At 37.7% G+C, this 17,852-nt stretch overlaps 1 protein-coding gene across 1 annotated transcript in view; it reads left to right on the top strand.

Annotated features, from left to right (window-relative positions):
* The window catches only part of RhoU, a 66,951-nt gene extending 50,135 nt beyond the window's left edge, over nucleotides 1-16,816 (top strand). The window contains exons 4-8 of the mRNA XM_015170972.3: nucleotides 6,599-6,767; nucleotides 7,030-7,167; nucleotides 14,819-15,078; nucleotides 15,261-15,353; nucleotides 16,394-16,816. Of these exons, the coding sequence (XP_015026458.1) occupies nucleotides 6,599-6,767; nucleotides 7,030-7,167; nucleotides 14,819-15,078; nucleotides 15,261-15,353; nucleotides 16,394-16,498 (765 nt within the window). The 3' untranslated portion in view covers nucleotides 16,499-16,816. The remainder of the gene's footprint in view (nucleotides 1-6,598; nucleotides 6,768-7,029; nucleotides 7,168-14,818; nucleotides 15,079-15,260; nucleotides 15,354-16,393) is intronic.
* The last annotated feature ends 1,036 nt before the right edge of the window (nucleotides 16,817-17,852 follow it).

Consider the following 17,852-nt stretch of genomic DNA (forward strand, 5'->3'; position numbering starts at 1 on the left):
CGTCTTTCTTACAGCTTTAACGCTGTTGTAACCAAAAGGTTGCAGGTAAAAAGCTGTATCTAAGTATCGATTCTTGCATATTGCGGCCATCCACAAATGTTTTCCAAAGTCAATCTTCGAGTTATATCGTAAAATGATCTCAAACAAAGTATTGCCCAGCCCGGTTGCAGCAGTCTTCATTGTTTTTGTTTTTTGCTAGGCATCAATTTGAGTATAGACTTAAATATTTCACATAAGCAAAGTGTGTTTTGTGCGTGTGCTTAAATTGGGCGTAAATTAAAAATTCAATAAATTTCGAACAGCAAAAATGTTCCCCTTCACAATTGTTTATTCTGATGATGCCTGGCAACCATAACGTGGCATTTGCTCATGACGTAGGTGATTTCTTTGGCTAGTCAGTTTTTGAGTAACATTTATATATGTCATATTAATCAAGCAAAAACCTTTTTTTCCCCCATTTTGCACCTTATTGCACCTAATTATGTCAAAGCTTTAACTTGTTGAGAATTACAGGTTAAGCAAGAACAAAAACCAATCCAAACAAATAACCAAGAAATAGCTTGAGATTTTTAATTAATATTATTATAAATAAATTTATTTAAATTTTAGTGAATAGTTAGAACCATAAACTTTTTTAATAGCATTGGCGCTTATTTTGAATTCTACAATTCAAACCGGGGGACTTGAACTTGGAATTTAACTGGTTCAGTCACATAACTTATCTACCGAGACAAATGATAAATAATTCGAGTACATATCGTTAACAGATACCTTATTATCAAAAAAAAAAAAAAAATACTTAAATTATTTGATTTTATATACACTTGCCTAAAAATATAATATTTTGTTTAAACACAAGTGCATTATTGCGATGGAAAAGTCAATGTGAAAATGCATGAAACCCGAATGAAAATTATGCGGCTTGATACATAGAGTGGAATAGGGAGGCACTTATATATAGATATATTAAGGGAGAAACCAACTAATTAAGTATGTGAACTAAATTGACATTTCACAAAAAGCAAATGGTCAGCGAATTATAATTAAAATAATAGTAATCATAATAATTATGATAAGCGTTCTTTGTGGTTGGTGGAAAAACTTTTCTAAAAATTATCTTATTAATATGTATGAGCAAAAATGGAAAACATGTAGCATTCGGCTTTTTGCAAGAATAACAAATGAATTGTAAAAATTTTGTTCTAAAGCAAAACATATTCAATTGCAACAAAGGCTGCTTTAAATGCACTGTACCCTTCTATTTAATGACCTACCAGCCGTTTCCGCAAATGCAGCTGAAAATAGCTGAAAGAGCAATAAAATACTGAACTTAATGCTTTCAATTGTAGTGCTCTTATACACTAACGGCAGGGTATTATAAATTTGATAGATAATTTGTAATGCATTGATGAAAACAATTCTGACTCGTAAAACTATGTTTATATTGACAAATATGAACTGCAGAATCGAAAATCCATGCCAGTCGTCAACTTTATACAGGCAGCAGATGTCTTCAATCCCAGAAAGTATATATATACTCAATCTCTGGATAAAGAGTCGATTCTTTATAGTCTTTTGCATATGAATGTCTTGGGCAACATATATATTATAGGCAATATACATGATGGAGTCAGCCGGCTAGAGCCAATTCGTCATTTAGCTCTATATGAAGGATTAGTCGATTAGTCGAGAATATCTCGAATAAACTAGGCGTGTTGTGATTTACAATATATCTTGATCAACAGTAACGACCTTTACAATTTACTTTGTAAGCCACAATGCCGTATCAGAAACATAGACTATATTATGCGGCGCTCCAATGGCAACAATCGGCTAGAAATACGATATTGTGAGAAGCATATCGTAGATGTCAAATGTGTAAGAGTATTAATATTTCGGCACTCATAAAGATATTGTGTTTTTCTTTTTCTGTTTTCATCTGCGGTTTATTTGACCACAATAGCAATGGCAACTAGAAATACAAATTATTATCAGGCACAAGAAAAATACATATTTGGTTTTAATGTCAATGTGCTGTGCGGTTGTGTGTGGTGTGTTGTCGGTTAGGGTTTGTTTTGTGCTTTGCTTGCAAAACAATTTTGGTTTTTCACATGCGTTACCTGAATTCAGCTCTTGTGGATTAATACCAACATTAAGCAATAACACCCAACTGACCCGATCAGCACTCGCAACCCCCTGCATTCTGTTCAACAGTCCATAATTTAGGCTGTTTGGATGTGGCAGCAATGTGGCAAAAGGAAACTCATTTTAGGGCAATTTTTGTTTGTTCAACATTTGTTGCTGCTGAAGCAGCAACTGTCTCTTTGCCACACTATCCCCACAATGTCTGTCCGCAACGCCGCCCCGCCACAGTTCACTTACTGTAACTCTATGATGCAATAAGTGGCATGCCATTTAATAGACCACAATTTCGTTTCTGCTGTTGCGAATGAGGTTACCGACAACGTTGCAAAGCACGCGAACAACGACAAAAACAACCATAACAACAAGTACATGGCACAACAGCAACATTATGACCAATATTGGTAACAACAATTATGATTGCAGCCCGCAAAACAACAGCAACATTTGTCGAAACTAAGCCTTCTAATTGGAATTGTTTAATTACGTGACCCAATGCTAAAAACAAAATGTGTGTACACGCTTACATATGTAAACATATTTGTGTTTATATGACACCAAAAGGTGTTTGTAGCCGCATCTTTGTATAAATTTTAGAAATTTATGGACAACAAGTGTGAGGACAGGAGACATGACAGAGCACAAGGGGCGCAGAGAAAAAGGGAAATATGCTTATGCGAGCAACGACATTCCAAAAATAATGGCTCGAGCGATTTTCAATATATGAAAACCATAGATAAATATCGTTATTTTATGATGTACTAGAGTATATATATTTTATGATTCCAGTCTCAAAGTGAGCTTGTGGAGTAAACTTTCATAGAGCTAAGCTTTTATCTGCTTAAGTGCAAACTTGCATAAGACCATTTAATGGACAGAGGGTGCTTTAGATAATGTCCGGGGCTAGGAGATACCTCGTTACTTTGAGCATATTTGTTGTCTTTTAATTGATGTTTATGTTAAAGGCATAAACATGGCATTTAAATTTATGTGTGTTGCTTGCCGGCCGAATAAGCAATTAAATAAACAAGCAACAAATTGAAAATTGCTGCTGAAGTTGAACCGGCGACCTGCGGCGACAAGCTTGCCAAAAATCCTTAAAGCTTCTCAATATGAGCAACTTGCCATTTCTGATCAATTTTGTACAAGTTGGGAGCATCTTAAAGCTTAATGGCCACTTCACTTCTACTTAAGGGCCAACTTTCTTAGCCATTTCGTTTGGCAGTGGCTTGTGATATTATCGCCTAACAAGCGGAAAATGCCGTCAACTTGCGAGCGAGTGGCAACAGCCTTTCAACAGGCAGACAGCCTCCCAAAACAAGACTCACAGACGCACAGCAATTTAGATATTGATTTAGATAGCGCTGTTAATACTTGTGTAGTTACGAGTATATTTACTGCCGTTGCTGCTAGAGCAGGAAACGAACATAGTCGTCGGTGTGGGGGCGTGGGGTTTTAGATTTTCCTGGTACATATCTGGGCGTGTACTCGTTTGGTGTCCTTGTCGACATGGCCAGACCGCCTAATGACGGTGGACAGAAGTAACGTAATTGGCAATTGTGAAATGATTGATTTGACATCCATTTCATTTAATCATTAGCTCTAAACTGTCGTACATTAATTGGACCTCAATTGCAACACACGCTGTACAAAATGTCTAATTAGTCTTATCTCAATAAATTATAAGCGTGTTTTGCTTTTAAGTTTGCCTCTCGCAAAGCGAAGGGCTTTTCCACTTTACCATCCAATCGGTTTATTTCTACGGTTACAGTAATATCAATAGGACTTTAAGTGAAGGCCACAAGAGAGCATGAGCAGAGTCCATTATTTGCTTATTTAAAAGTCTTTCTAATTAAGATCTGTAAGAAAACTTATTCCAAACTCAGAAACCCCGGGATCAATCAAAATAGTGCGACCGACACAAATCAGATCAGTGATTAGTTTTTAATAAAATATTGATTTAGGTGTCAACACGATTTAAAATCTAATTTATGTTGTCACTTGCGATTCGATATTTAATTCATAGTAATTAGCTTGTCATAATAACTTTGCCTGAAACTCAACTACATTTTAATTGCATTATTATTGCAAAATAAAAGCCTGCTGTGCTAAATCCATCCAATACAGATAATATATATGCGTGAGTTTTTCATATAATTGATTATTATTTTATATTGCATTATTATTTATTATATTATTTTATAAATTAATAATGTTCGAACGAGCGTCAACCTAATAATATATTATTGTTTATTAATAATGGGTAAATGTACGTTCAGTTCATGCAGGCCTTCGGGTCATTGTCAGGCAGATATCAAGGACGGCAACTTGACTTTTTCTGCTAGTTATCTGTTTAAAAGTTGAAAGTTCATTATTCTTCTATATTAAATCGCAACGCACGCACGAATGCACAGGCTCTTTTAAAAAACCATAGGTTTTTAATAAATATTTGCAATATTTCATTTACGTTTTTTTTTTTTCTTGTTTCAATTTTACATTTTTTCTTTGAAGCTTCATATTGTATTTGCACAAGCCGCTTATTTGGTTTATGTGGCGTACATAAATTAAAATCAGCTGGTCATTAATAAAGCGACTTAATTCAATTAAATGAAATTTAATTAAATAAAGTTGGCCTTTTTTTCTTTATTTTATTTTTTCCTTTTTTTTCCTTTTTTTTTTTCTGCTGTTCAGCAATTTGATTTCAATAATGAATTCAAGTGCCAATTGTTGAACATTTAGCAGCATTCATTAATTTATAAAACGTTCGTGTTGTTTATAAATTGCGACCTAAAAGTGCAAAAATAGTAAATTGCAAGAAAGCGCACAGCGCATAAATCAAAATATTGCAAAATGCCACTCAACAAAGCAATTTTCGCATTTATTTATTTACACGCAAGCGCCGCGTTGCAAAAACTGAAAAAAAAAAAAAAATAAAAAAATAAAAAACGAGTGAATTTTAATTAATTCTTTATAGCTACGGCCAGACAGCAGTTGATGTCGAGGGCGTGTTGACTGCCGCTGTTGCTGCTGCTGCTGCTGCTGCTTCTGCTGCTTCTGGTGCTGCTGGTCGCACAAAGCTGCTAAACCAATTAGCCGCCCAGATGAGACAAAAGTTTTACAATTGTCTGACGAGTTAGGTTCAGTTCGCGTTGTATATGACTGACTTGGTGTCGTATACGCAATGCGTCAACTGTTTCACCATGTTCACTCTTTAAATAGTTGTTGTTGTTGTTGTCGTCGTTGCTGTGGTACTTGCTGCTGTTGTCGGCAAGATTTTTGCACTGCCTTGCGGCGGACTGTCGTCGTCTGTCGTCTTGACTAATTTATATGTGCATATTAAATTAGCCCGAGCGGCGTAAAGTGTCGCGCTTGGAATTAGTTCACACCCTAAGACACACACAAACACACACACACACACACACACACACACATACACACGAAGACGTTTCAATCTGATGGCTTTTATTATTTAATTGACAGTCTCGGGCGGTTGCTTCCTGTGTCTCACGCGGCGTATGCGCAATGTCATTTGGCACGCTTCTAAATTGAATTGAATTTGCATCGCCCAGCACCAAAACAAATCTTTACACAATTTTGCTAATTAGTTAAACGCAAATCAAACAAGTTAATGTTGTTTTGAAAAATACAAAACATAATTTTAATCGAATTTCGATATAGTCATGTTCAAACTTATTTTCCTTAGACAATTTGTTGAACGTTTACAACAAAATAGAGATTTATGCCAACTCTTTTAATGGACTGTCTAAATGAACTAGCTTGGGCCTAAAACTAATGCTAGCAAACAACTACGAGACATTTTTTATAATACTAATAAATATTTACTGTTGCAGTAGTCGTTAATTTTCTGTCAAAATATGGCCATCGATAATTGCTGATAAATCAATTTTGTTTTATACTTATAATATTGCCTATTCTATTGAAAGTATGCCAACTGTGCTTATTTTCACGTATAAGTGGCGGGCTATATTTGATCTCTACAAATTGACATCTACCAGATGTGATTAGATATATCCAATGCATTGGGGTTTTTATGTATTGAGGCTTTCTCAAGGGAAAAAAATATTGTGTTCGAGTTGTGCTTCGATAGGGCTTAAGCCGGCTTGAACTGGGATTGATTCCACAACCCTAAATTAGTTAAAGTAGTTAATATCAGGCTTGTGTATATCGGAATTGGGCTATGCAACGTTCAAAAATGGCCAGCATATAAATAATAAATGCAATATTAAACGCTGAAAAATCTCCACGCAGTTAGATATCGGCGGCAATTGGCCCGATCGCAAAAAGTTGCCGGCAATGAATGGAACAAACACAATCAACTGAATGGCCCCTTGTTGCTGCATTGTGCCGGGGTTAGTGGGTCGGCTGGGCCAATGCATTATTTGTTTAACAGCTGTGCCTTATGCAACAATTAAAAATATTTGCTCTTATTTTGCAGCAACAATCGCTGAGCGATACGAGTGCGGACAGCGGCAAAGGTGCAAAGTTTTTATTGCGAAAACGCAAATCGAAGAAGACGACGGAAGGTACAATAACAGCAGGAGGAGTTGGAGGCGGTGTCGCTGCTGCAGTTGCAGTTGCAGCCGCTGCGAATGGCGAGCACAAAGGTAGGACAATGAATAAAATAAAAGGAAACAATGGCCGCAATTGCAAATGGCAACAATTCAAAATGGCGCCAAGTGCAAATGGCGCAAAGTTTGTAAATTGCCATCATTTGTAGTTTGTTTTATTTTATTTATTCAGCAGGCTGTTGTGCCTTGTTTTTAATTAATTACAAGTTGCAAGCAACTAATCTTTTATTCTCTCTTCCTGTCTTCCCTCTTTCTCTCTCTCCCTCTCCGGCTTAACTGTCTTGCCCTATTTGTATAGCTAAACGTGGCACACAGCCGTCCATAAAATGCGTACTGGTTGGCGATGGCGCTGTTGGCAAAACCAATTTGATCTTGTCATATCTGGAGAATCGATTCAATCCGGAGCATGTGCCGACGGCATCAGATATTTATAACGGTAAGTTGAGACCCGTGAAAATTGTGAAAATTGTGAAAATGTTGATTGCCTGCCGCCTTACTCGACTGCGCTTTTCAACAGGTTTACTTAACGGCATTTTTCGTTGTTCACACACGCACACACACTCTTTCACACACTCACACACACACACACACACACACACACAAGTAAGCAAGCAAGCAAGCAAATAACTTCCACCCAACACGACCTTCGACTGTTTTTCTGCCTGCCTGCCTTCCTGGCCGACCGCCCGCCCTCCTGCTTGGCTGGCTGCCTGGCTGCCACGTATATGAATTTTTCATTTTGTTGAAAACCAATTTGTGAAATCTTTACTGAGTTTCCGTGTGAAGGATGCGGCACGCTCGGCATTCGACTGTGGGCCAGTCTCAGCTGACGGAAGTAGGCGAAAATGATGTTCAACTGCCTGCAGGCTGCCGTTTGAAATCCTTCTCCTTTCCCACTTGCCGACCCCATTCCGGTTCACAGAGCCCCGGCAGGAAGGCAGCTTCATTTGACTTTCACTGCTTCCGCATTTGCGCGCTCTCATGCCATATGTGTGTGAGCGTGTGTTGTCCTGTGAGTGGGTGTGTGTATTGGGCTGTGCTTGTGTGCTATTCACGAATTTTAATGAACGGAAAATTGAAATTTGCGGTTATTCAGAACAGCAGCAACAACAACAGCAGTAGCAGCAGCAGCAGCAGCGGCAGCACCAGCAATAACAACAGCGGCCAGCGCATCGCTTGGTGGGGGCCATAAAAAAGGCAGCCGCCTTTGCCTTTTGTGGCCGCCATCTTTTCTAGCCTTTTAGGTCTCAACTAGTAGGCACTTGCACTGCAAGTGATTGAATTATGTTGTGCCCCTCCCACCCCCACACACACCCACACACACACACGCTGGCACCCATACATACACACACACCCATACACATTGAGGCAATGCGCCACTCGAGGCTGCCACTTGATGTCTGCCTGACTCTAATAAATTTTGCATGAATGTGCACTTATTTTATGCCGCAATGCCCTGATTCCAAAGAGCAATATAATGGATCTGCTTTGCTTTATATTACTTACTTTATATTCGAGCTCGAATTTTTGTACTCATTAGCTTTAACTAATTTTCATTTAAAATGTTCTAAACATATTTCATCTTTCATCGATGTTGCACGTTAAAAAGACTGCAATAAATGATTTTTGTCAAGCAATCTTGCCTTTAGAATACTTAAGTAAACTTTTTGAACACATTTCAAAAGTCTAAGCTCCATCGTATCAAAAATGAATAGAGTTCGCCTGGGGCAAAATTTAATATAAGCTTTAGTTTGCTCATAACAAATTAAGTAAGTGCTTTTCACCACACAGGTGAACAAAAAAGAACGGCTACAGTCGTATTTTTGCTTCAAGACATTTGGCTTAAATGTGCATTTCCAGGCAAACTTTATTTATGAACATAGAAGCTTAAAAATCGACTCTCGAGCTCTATATATAAAAGATCTCCGATGCTTTAAAGAGTACGCGTTATATAAGGATAATTTTATAGCTCGTAAATGCCAAGTTTGTTCAATAGTTCTTGAAAAACAAAGAGATCTTTCATACAGGAACTTAACTTTGGGCTGATCGTTTCTATGGCCGCTTAATTGTACAACGGTCCGATCTGTCTGACTGCCATACTTATATAAATATTAATCAACAATATATATATATATATACTAGATAAACTTAACGTTTTGACTTGCTCTCCTGCATGTGACACATCTCGTGGCAATATAAGGACTTAGAGTAAAAAGTGAGCCAAATAACTTGATTATACATGTTTATGTTTCTCATCGGCATTAAAGTCTGTCTGTTTGTTTGTTTTTTCTTTTTTTTTTTGTTTTAAATCCTCGCAAAGTGTCATTTGCCACGAAATCAACTGGAAACGAAAACAATTTGCTAACGCTTTTCATTTCTTATCGTTCCCTTTTTCAATCTTTACGCATCTGAAATGCCGTTTGCATGCTACATGGAGATGAGGCGCCTCTTTGATGCGCCGCCACTTCTGCTTGAATGGTAATTCTTCGCTTATTACGCATACGCCATGTGCGCTATTTGCCGAATGCCAAGCATAACAGGCTCGCCTCTAATACAGCCATGGCATAATTTCGCGCACTCACGTGCACAAACACTAGGAAATTCATGCCGGAAATCTAACTTGAGCATCTTATGGGCACCTGTGTGTGTGTTTAGTAAGGCTCGCTGTGTGCACGCGCGCGTGTGTGTGTGTGTGTGTTTATGTCGGTGTGATTTGCATATTTGCAAGGGGCTTTGCATAGTTTCATCCAATATAACTTTTGCGCATAGTTCAACTAATTATCAAGTGCCACCCTTCCTAAAAGAATAGTAGAAAGAGAGAGCGCCTAAAAGTTCGTGAGCACAAGACTTGACGTCGCATAGGAATCAGATACAACATCTATCAAACGTCATTACTTGAATTAAGTGCATCTCTAAATGGCTATTTTAAAACTTGTCTTCTTGTTACCAGAATTACGTACAGGAAGAATAAGAAGACTATTAAGAGAAAAAACAAACAAAACACTTATTAATGAGTGTATTGAGACATAAATACCCTAGACGACAATATCTGTGTCGGTTATCTGATGTAATTAGCCTGTGAAATGTCAAGTTTCACCTAAATAACTTCAAGGCTGAGAAACCGCAGCGAAACAGACAGACGATCGAATTTACAGAGGGGTATATCGACGCGGCTATTGATACTGTTATAGGAAATGTATTCATATGGGCTCGAAAATATGTAGATCCTATATATCGTGACATAAATATAATAAGTAGCCTGTTCTAGGCGCGTTTTTTTACTTCGACTTTCTATGCGATGCCTAATTTCAATATATCATCGGCGAATAATAATGTTATTAATGATTTCAAAATTGTGGCTTCGTAACATAACTAAAATTCGACTATCTCAGTCCCTCTCTCTCTCCCTCTCCTTCTCTCTTTGTCTATCTGGCTGTCTGTAGCGTTTCTGTGCGATTCTCAAGATTTGAAATAAAACGTAAAGTAATGTGTTGAAATGGACACAGTCATAATGGATATAGTTAAGCGGTCTCTTTTTGTTAATTTTACTCGAAAATTATTATTATTATTTTAAGTAGTATTAATTGTATTTATGGAAGTATGCCAAGTATCATCAAGTTCAGAGCTTCCAAACAGAAGCGTGGTCTATGTGGTCTGGTTATTGCTGCTGATCAAGAAATGTATATACAATATAATCACAGGGTAAAAGTCTTTTATACGCTTGTTAACTTAGCTAACATTGAGTAATTGACAAACTGAATGAGTGAGTAAGTGGGAATGACTGACTCAATTAGGTTTCAATAAGCCAGCCAAGCGTTTGACTGGTTTTCAATAGCCGCCGACAAGTAACAATTTCACAATTGTGTGGCGCACACACTCACACTCACACACACACACACACCCATAGACACGCACACACATGGACACACACTCCCTCACACAGAGACAAAACAGACTTAGACATCCGCAACGAGGCTTTGTCTTCTTTTGTTATGCGCCATTTAGCCGCTGGATGGCGCTTTTGTCGGAATGTCGTTAAATGCGTGAAGTCAAGTTTTATTTGGTCGTATTTTGCCGTTATGCGATACAATTTTATGCGCACACCAAAATCGATAATCGATTAATAAGCCACCGAGATGAAACATAAAAGAGTCAAAATAATGGCCCAAAATGTATGCTTTATACAAATTGGCACAGAAAAAATGAAAAGAAGAGGAAAAGGAAATTGAAATACTCGATTTTAAACAAGCCACGCCAGTTACTCTGAAAGCAGGCTGACCATTACTTCAAGAGAGCCTGTCAGAATCGTATTGCCGATTGCAATCAAGAGCCAGAACACCAGGCGGTCTGTATGCATATGAGGTGCATAACGCAAAAGCCAATGCGAACAATTGATGGATGCAAAGAAAAGGCCGGCCAGAGCGTACCCAGTCAAGTTTAAACGAGACCAGTCAAAGGCGTTCGAAATAAAATCCTTTTGTCCTTGATCCTTTTATGTGTATTGTGCAGCATTTTACCTGGGCATACCCTGCACTAATGGAAATCAGATGGTATATTTACTGTACTATAAAAACCATAAATATAATAGACTTAAGGCAGCAAAGAGTCAAAAGTGCAAGAAAGCAAAGAATTTCTATATATACTTATTTTACTTATTTTATTTTATTTGTAACTAAATGTTAACAAAATAGTTTTTTAAATAATTGTAATTTTATTTTTATTGCATATGTGATATTTTTGAATCGCGCCAAAATTGTAATACAGGGTATCGCTCAATCGAAACACAATAGAAACGAGAAAAGCTGCCGTTTGCCTTAAGAGTACACTTTTTCTTTGGCCCAACACACAATGCCCCATCCTGATTCAGGAGCTTAGCGTCAGCTTGCTGGGGACTGCAGCGTCAAGTGGTTGGAGCGGTTGGCATCGTTGCAAATGCATTCATGAAATTTATGCGCTACAAGAATAAAATTTATTTAACATGAGCCACGAGGGCGACCTTCGGCGACCTGCTGATTAAAAACTGAGAACAGCAGCTTTATTTACGTAGTGTAAACATCAGCAGCGACAGCAGCGGCAGCAGCTGCATTGAAAGGCAGTCATGATTAACTTTTAGATAGGGCACACACACATACACACACAGGCACATGCAAGCCACAGCTAGTGGTAACACACTAGCATTCTAGTTGGAGGAGTGGTTAGGGCTGCTGCTTGCCAAAGACGAGAGGTCAAACACGCTCGACGGCACATGAGAAACAAACCCAGGCCGCACTCTTTCACTTTTTTCTCTCTGACTCTACCCCCTCTTGCGCTCTCTCTCGGCTTGAAGGCAGCTTCTCTGGCAATTTAAATCATTTTGCACGCATTTTAAATATGAATGCAATGCTTACACGTTAAACACACACCAAAACACACACACACACACACACACACTCACGCACACGCATACTGTAGCGTGTAATATGAAGCTCAAATTGCTTTGGGGGGCGTGACCAGGCGCTGCTAATTCACTTGCCACCGGCTCATCATCATTGTTGCAGCTGGAAGTAGAGCGCGAACACACACACTTACACACACACACACACGGACACGCCTACGTGGCAATTAAAAAATGGATTCGCGTGAAATATGTTGCATACTTTTGAGTGCACAGCTTAATGACATCGCAACTGACGCTTCTTGTGACCCACGTACCGATCCGCACCCGCTCATATTTGATTTGCAGTTGCCACAAATGCAAAAGTGGCATTCAAATATGCATATAAGTATGCCAGATCGGACCACTCTGTCCTATAGCCTGCATGTAAATAACATATATATGCCGAGAAATCGAATACTTTACAAATTTATGGTTTTTAAGATGTTCAATCAAACTCACAATCAGGTATTGGTTTTTTTTTTTTTTTTTTTAATTTGAAGCCCTGCCCCTTGCAATAAAGCAGAAACTAGCACACCTACCGCATCGATTGAACATAAATGAAGTGCCAAGTGCCGACAATGTACAGCATGTAGCATGTTCAAGGGCCAACAGCATAGTGTAGTTTCGTTACGTTTACAGCTGAATCTCAGCAAACCGCTTAAGTACCCAAACCTCAGTGCACATCCCCAAAGCCGCTCAACATGCTAACAGTTTTAAGATTTTTGCCACAGTCTGTGAGCAACCGCAGCTACAAAGATGCAAACATAATCGTTCCCCCTACAAATACAAATATACAGATACTCCAGAACATGTTAGAGAGAAGTAAAACACACATGTTTTTGCTACACAATTCAAAAAATTTATTTTTGCCTAATTTCAATTGTGGCTCTAAAATATTTCATTTCCTAGTGGCAATGGCAAAATGTTTTCGGTTTGTTTTGCATTTTGTCAAAATTTGTTTTCCAGATATCCTGTAGCCAACAAATGTGTGTAAAAATGGGTATGATAAGTTGCACGAACTAATGTAAAAGGCAGAAAAATGCCTTTCCGCTCCTTTACTATTTTACTTATAGGATATTTATTTAATCATCAATTAACATTGATATAATTCGTCATAACATATGAGCATTTGACTTTCTCTTACTCGCTGTAATGTCATCTTTATATTTTTACGTTTACTACCTTACATATATCGCCTTTCTATGTGATTCTCATAGTATCAAGGAAGGCCTAAAGACTTTCACGTTCGATTTAAGTGACTTATACTTATAGTTTATATATTCACATTCACAAATACAAGTAAAATATTCAATATTTATACATTCCCCATCTATAAAATATATATGTAGATTAGTAATTTGCATTATTCTTTTTAAATCTAAACAAATATGTCAAATTAATTGTTTATAGAGGTGGAAACCCTGATTCTCCAAGCGAATCTAAATACGAGGCTTAGGGTTTAACCATGAATTAAAGATCCAAACATGGCTGTGGGCATGCAGCAAGTAACCAAGCATTGCAAACCGTGTTAACTGTTTGTGTGCGCATATGTGTGTGTGTGTGTAAAGGTTAACAGCAATTTTAGGGTCTTTAACAATTGATCAGCATTCTCCGTTGCGCTGTGTGGGATGCGGTCCGAATATGTAACCCGAAGGTTTCGGCAGATGGGCTGTCTAAAGGCAAGTGCAGCAAATACCCCGCATAGTTGGCCCTGAGTGGGTTAGGTGCTAGTGTGTGTCAAAGGTAGGCGTAGTAGTATCTGTACCACATATGTGTGTGTTTTGTGTGTATCTGCGTTGGAGTCTGTGCTGAGAAGTATGCTATGCCAAAAATGTGCACTTGCGTGAAGCGAGTCGTGGATTGGGCAGCATTTTAAATTAAATTCTAACTGAAATTCAATCAAAAATACCTGCACTCGTGTAAATAGTCAGAATTGGGTGGCATTTAAATATTGAACAATCAGCGCTCGTGTAAAGGCAAGAATTAAATTGCCAACTGAGCTTGACTTGGACGACAATCTCTATATATATTTTTCTATGTTCAGTTCACCAAGTGTGTGAATAATTGTCGTCTTGCTGTACGCCGACCTGTTCGTATAAAACTGTGAGCTCTGCTCTCTAGAGGGGCCCAGAAAAACATAAAAATCCTTAGATAAGTTAGACTGCCTATTCATGACCTTTTTTTAAAAGTCGAGCTAAAAATACTGCTATCACGTTCTCTCTCCTGAAGTGCGTAAGACATGGAATTTGTCTTAATCAGTTTGAAAGCCACTGACACTGAGGGTTACAGTTTTAGAGTCGCTAATATAACAATCTCAAAGACATATTTCGAATGATGTAAACTGATTTGGCATCAGACTAAAATATGCCTGCTGAAATTTTCTCTTACAATAACCGAAAAGTTATTTTGCATTGGATAGGTGGCTTTCAAACTGTAGCAGCAAGTCAGTGGCTCCTGAACGGTGCATTTAAAAAATTTTGGATTTTGCAATTTGTGACAATATGTTAACTTGGACTACAATTATTTGTTATTTACCTAGCCGCAAACGCAGCACACGATTAATATACTCATTTTAGCATACGAACAGAGTATGAAATAATTTGAAATTGAGATGGCTTTAAGCTGCATTTGTATAATCTTATTCATATTTTCCGTCTTAATTTACTTACAGCCGAAGTCAATGTGAACGAGAGTCCCGTCCATTTGACACTCTGTGATACCGCCGGCCAGGATACGCTGGATCCTTTGAGGGAACTGTGCTATCCGGACAGCGACGTCTTTCTGCTGTGCTTCTCGGTGGTCAAGCCCGAAACATTTGGGGCCATCAAATCGAAATGGGCGCCCAAATTTGCCAAAACAAAGGCGGCCCTCATATTGGTTGGGACCCAAGCTGACTTGAGGAGCAATTTGAATGTGTTGAACAAATTGCAGGTGAGTTTTATTATTCTTTTTGGGGCGGGTGTTTATTTGGTTTATTTGTGCGCCTGAGTTCATGCTTGACTTCATTCATGTGTGTGCGTGTGTGGCTATAGCAAATTTGTTGAAATATTTATGATATTCTTATTTGATTTCATATGTGCTTCGGGCGTGCCGCGTTACCCATGGATGAGCAGACAAATGGCGAGAAACCAATTTCATATGCAGACGCCTGGGATTTGGCAACAACAATTGGCGCCAAATACATTGAGACTTCCTCAGCCACACAGGTAAGTTCCGGTTGCCATGTTGGATGTTCACATGTTCAAATGTTCAGATGTTCAGATGTTGCCCCGACACGTGGGCCCGCCATCATATTAATTAAAGCAGCGGCAGACGGCGACTGCCCCACAAAGTCATTGCACCACCAGCAGCAACAACAACACTAACGACAACAACAACAACAGCAACAACAACAACACTAACAAAAACAACAACATCAACAATAACAACAACAAGTTATATTCAGCAAATCCTTTGGGCTGTCGCTGTCTGTATGCAAACACTTAAAAAAGGAAAAAATTTTTGCAGAATGCTGACGCTTGGGAGACGTTTGCCTTTGAGGCAATATGCCACACGGTGCTCTTCTCAGCCAACAAGCATGCACACTTATACACACACGCACACACACACACCCACACACACTCACCCACACACACATACACACACGTATACAATAATCATAATTGTGCGGTTTTCGGGCTGGTTACTGTTAACGTTAAACCAACTGCCTGGCAATGCTGGTAATGTTCCGCCGTTGCCAGATTGCCAACACTTCCAGCGTGTGCTAAGTGCGAAGCAAAGCCACCTTCTTTCTTTCATACATATATACATCTATATATATATGTATATATATATGTGTGTATTTTTTTTTGTCAGCCGTGCATTGCACTCGTCGCAGCCAAAGGAGGCGCTAATGCTGACGACTCTGACTTCGTAAGGAGCAGCCATCCTGTTGTGTGTACCCTATATAGCCCACAAAATGTGCCTGGCACAAAGTTGGTTATAAAATCAATAAATACGTTGTTCGCTCCAAAATAAAATGCATATGAGAGTTATGTTAGTTTTAATGCATTTGCGACCACATTGAAAGTGGGTGGACAAAAATATTCGGACGGAAAATGAGTTTGTTTATTTATTGTCTTTGATAGTTTCTTCGCAGTGAAATACATACTTCTTTCATATGAAGGCTACTAATAAAAAGATCGATTAATGCTTTTATAGTTTACATTAATCAATAAATATGCTTATTTGTCTTTCCCTAAACCAGGACAAAGTCAAAGACGTGTTTGATACAGCCATTTGGGAGGGCTTGGTGCCCACCACGTTGCCGCCCACGCCCTCGTTCTGGAAGAAGCTCTTTTGCCTGGCCTGAAGGTGCTGAGCGAAACAAAAATTTGCAACTCGAAAAGAAAAGAACACTCAACAAATATTATTACTTACGATTTTTTTTTTTTTAATATATATATATTTTTTTTAGCTAGTTTCTGCGCATATTTATATTTGTAGTTCAGGGCTACCTTATTATACACATTATTGAGAACTTTTTAATATAACAGATATACATATATTTTTATATATATATATATAGATATTTGTTCGACAGTGCTATCAAGTTTTTTTTTGCACGCGCACTCACTGACTGATCTAATGATAAATATAAATATAATAAAGAGATATGTTAAAATGATTATTCCAAAATTATTTACAATTAAGTTACATTCGCATCTGCTTTGCTCGCAAACGACATTTCTTATTATTTTTATTTTATTTTTATTTTTATTTTTTTTTTGAACTTTATAATTATTCTTATTTAATTGTGTAATTTTGTGTAGCAACTGTTTCGATTTTCGCGATTGTTTTTAATTTTAGTTGCTGAAATATTTATTTTTTCTTGGACTCTTGAGAGCTCTGATTAAAACTGAATATGAAAGCGCAAACCAACTGATGTTACGTCATTCCATCCATTTAAGCATTAAGTTTTATATCCTTAAAATACATATAGTATGTCGATAGCAAAGCCAACAAAAAATATTAATAATAATAACAAAAACGATGGAAAAAAAATATAAAAACTTTAATTATGCAAATTTTCTCTTTTTTTACATGCACTGAAAATGTTGGACATTTTGTAGAGTAAGTGTTCTCAATATTTTTCTATAACATAATTCTAACGCTTTAAACGATTTTCGATTTGAACTAAAATTTGAATTTTTAATTGTAAGTTAGAATTTACTAAAGATACTTGAATTTTATATATTTCAAATATTTTAAATGTCTGTAATTCGCTTTATTAACGCCCGTTCTTAGTGAGATCAAATTGATTGCAATCAAAAATGTTCGATTTAATTTTTGTAGTGCTCAATGTTAAGGAAAATCTGCATGATTCGATGAAAATATATCGATCAAAAACCGGGCTTAATATGCCCGAGTTTTAATAGCTCAAACATTTCGAAAAACCCCAAATCGGGTTTTTAATTGAAATTTTTCTGGCATAAAATGAGTATTTTATACATATTGGTGCAGTCTCGTGTTAGTTTTTAAACGGCTCTAAAGCTACTTAGGTGTTGCGCGATAGAATGTCTACTTCGTTTTTTTTTTTTCTTTTCTTTTGCGTCATAATTTGCATGACTAATGCCTTCTGCTTAAACCATAAGCGTCGACAAAGTGCCAGCAAAAAGAATAATAATAGATGCCGTAGGATGGAAGAGCAAAATCAACAAAAACAA

Source organism: Drosophila virilis, chromosome X (assembly GCF_030788295.1).
Source record: "Drosophila virilis strain 15010-1051.87 chromosome X, Dvir_AGI_RSII-ME, whole genome shotgun sequence".
Lineage (NCBI taxonomy): Eukaryota > Metazoa > Arthropoda > Insecta > Diptera > Drosophilidae > Drosophila > Drosophila virilis.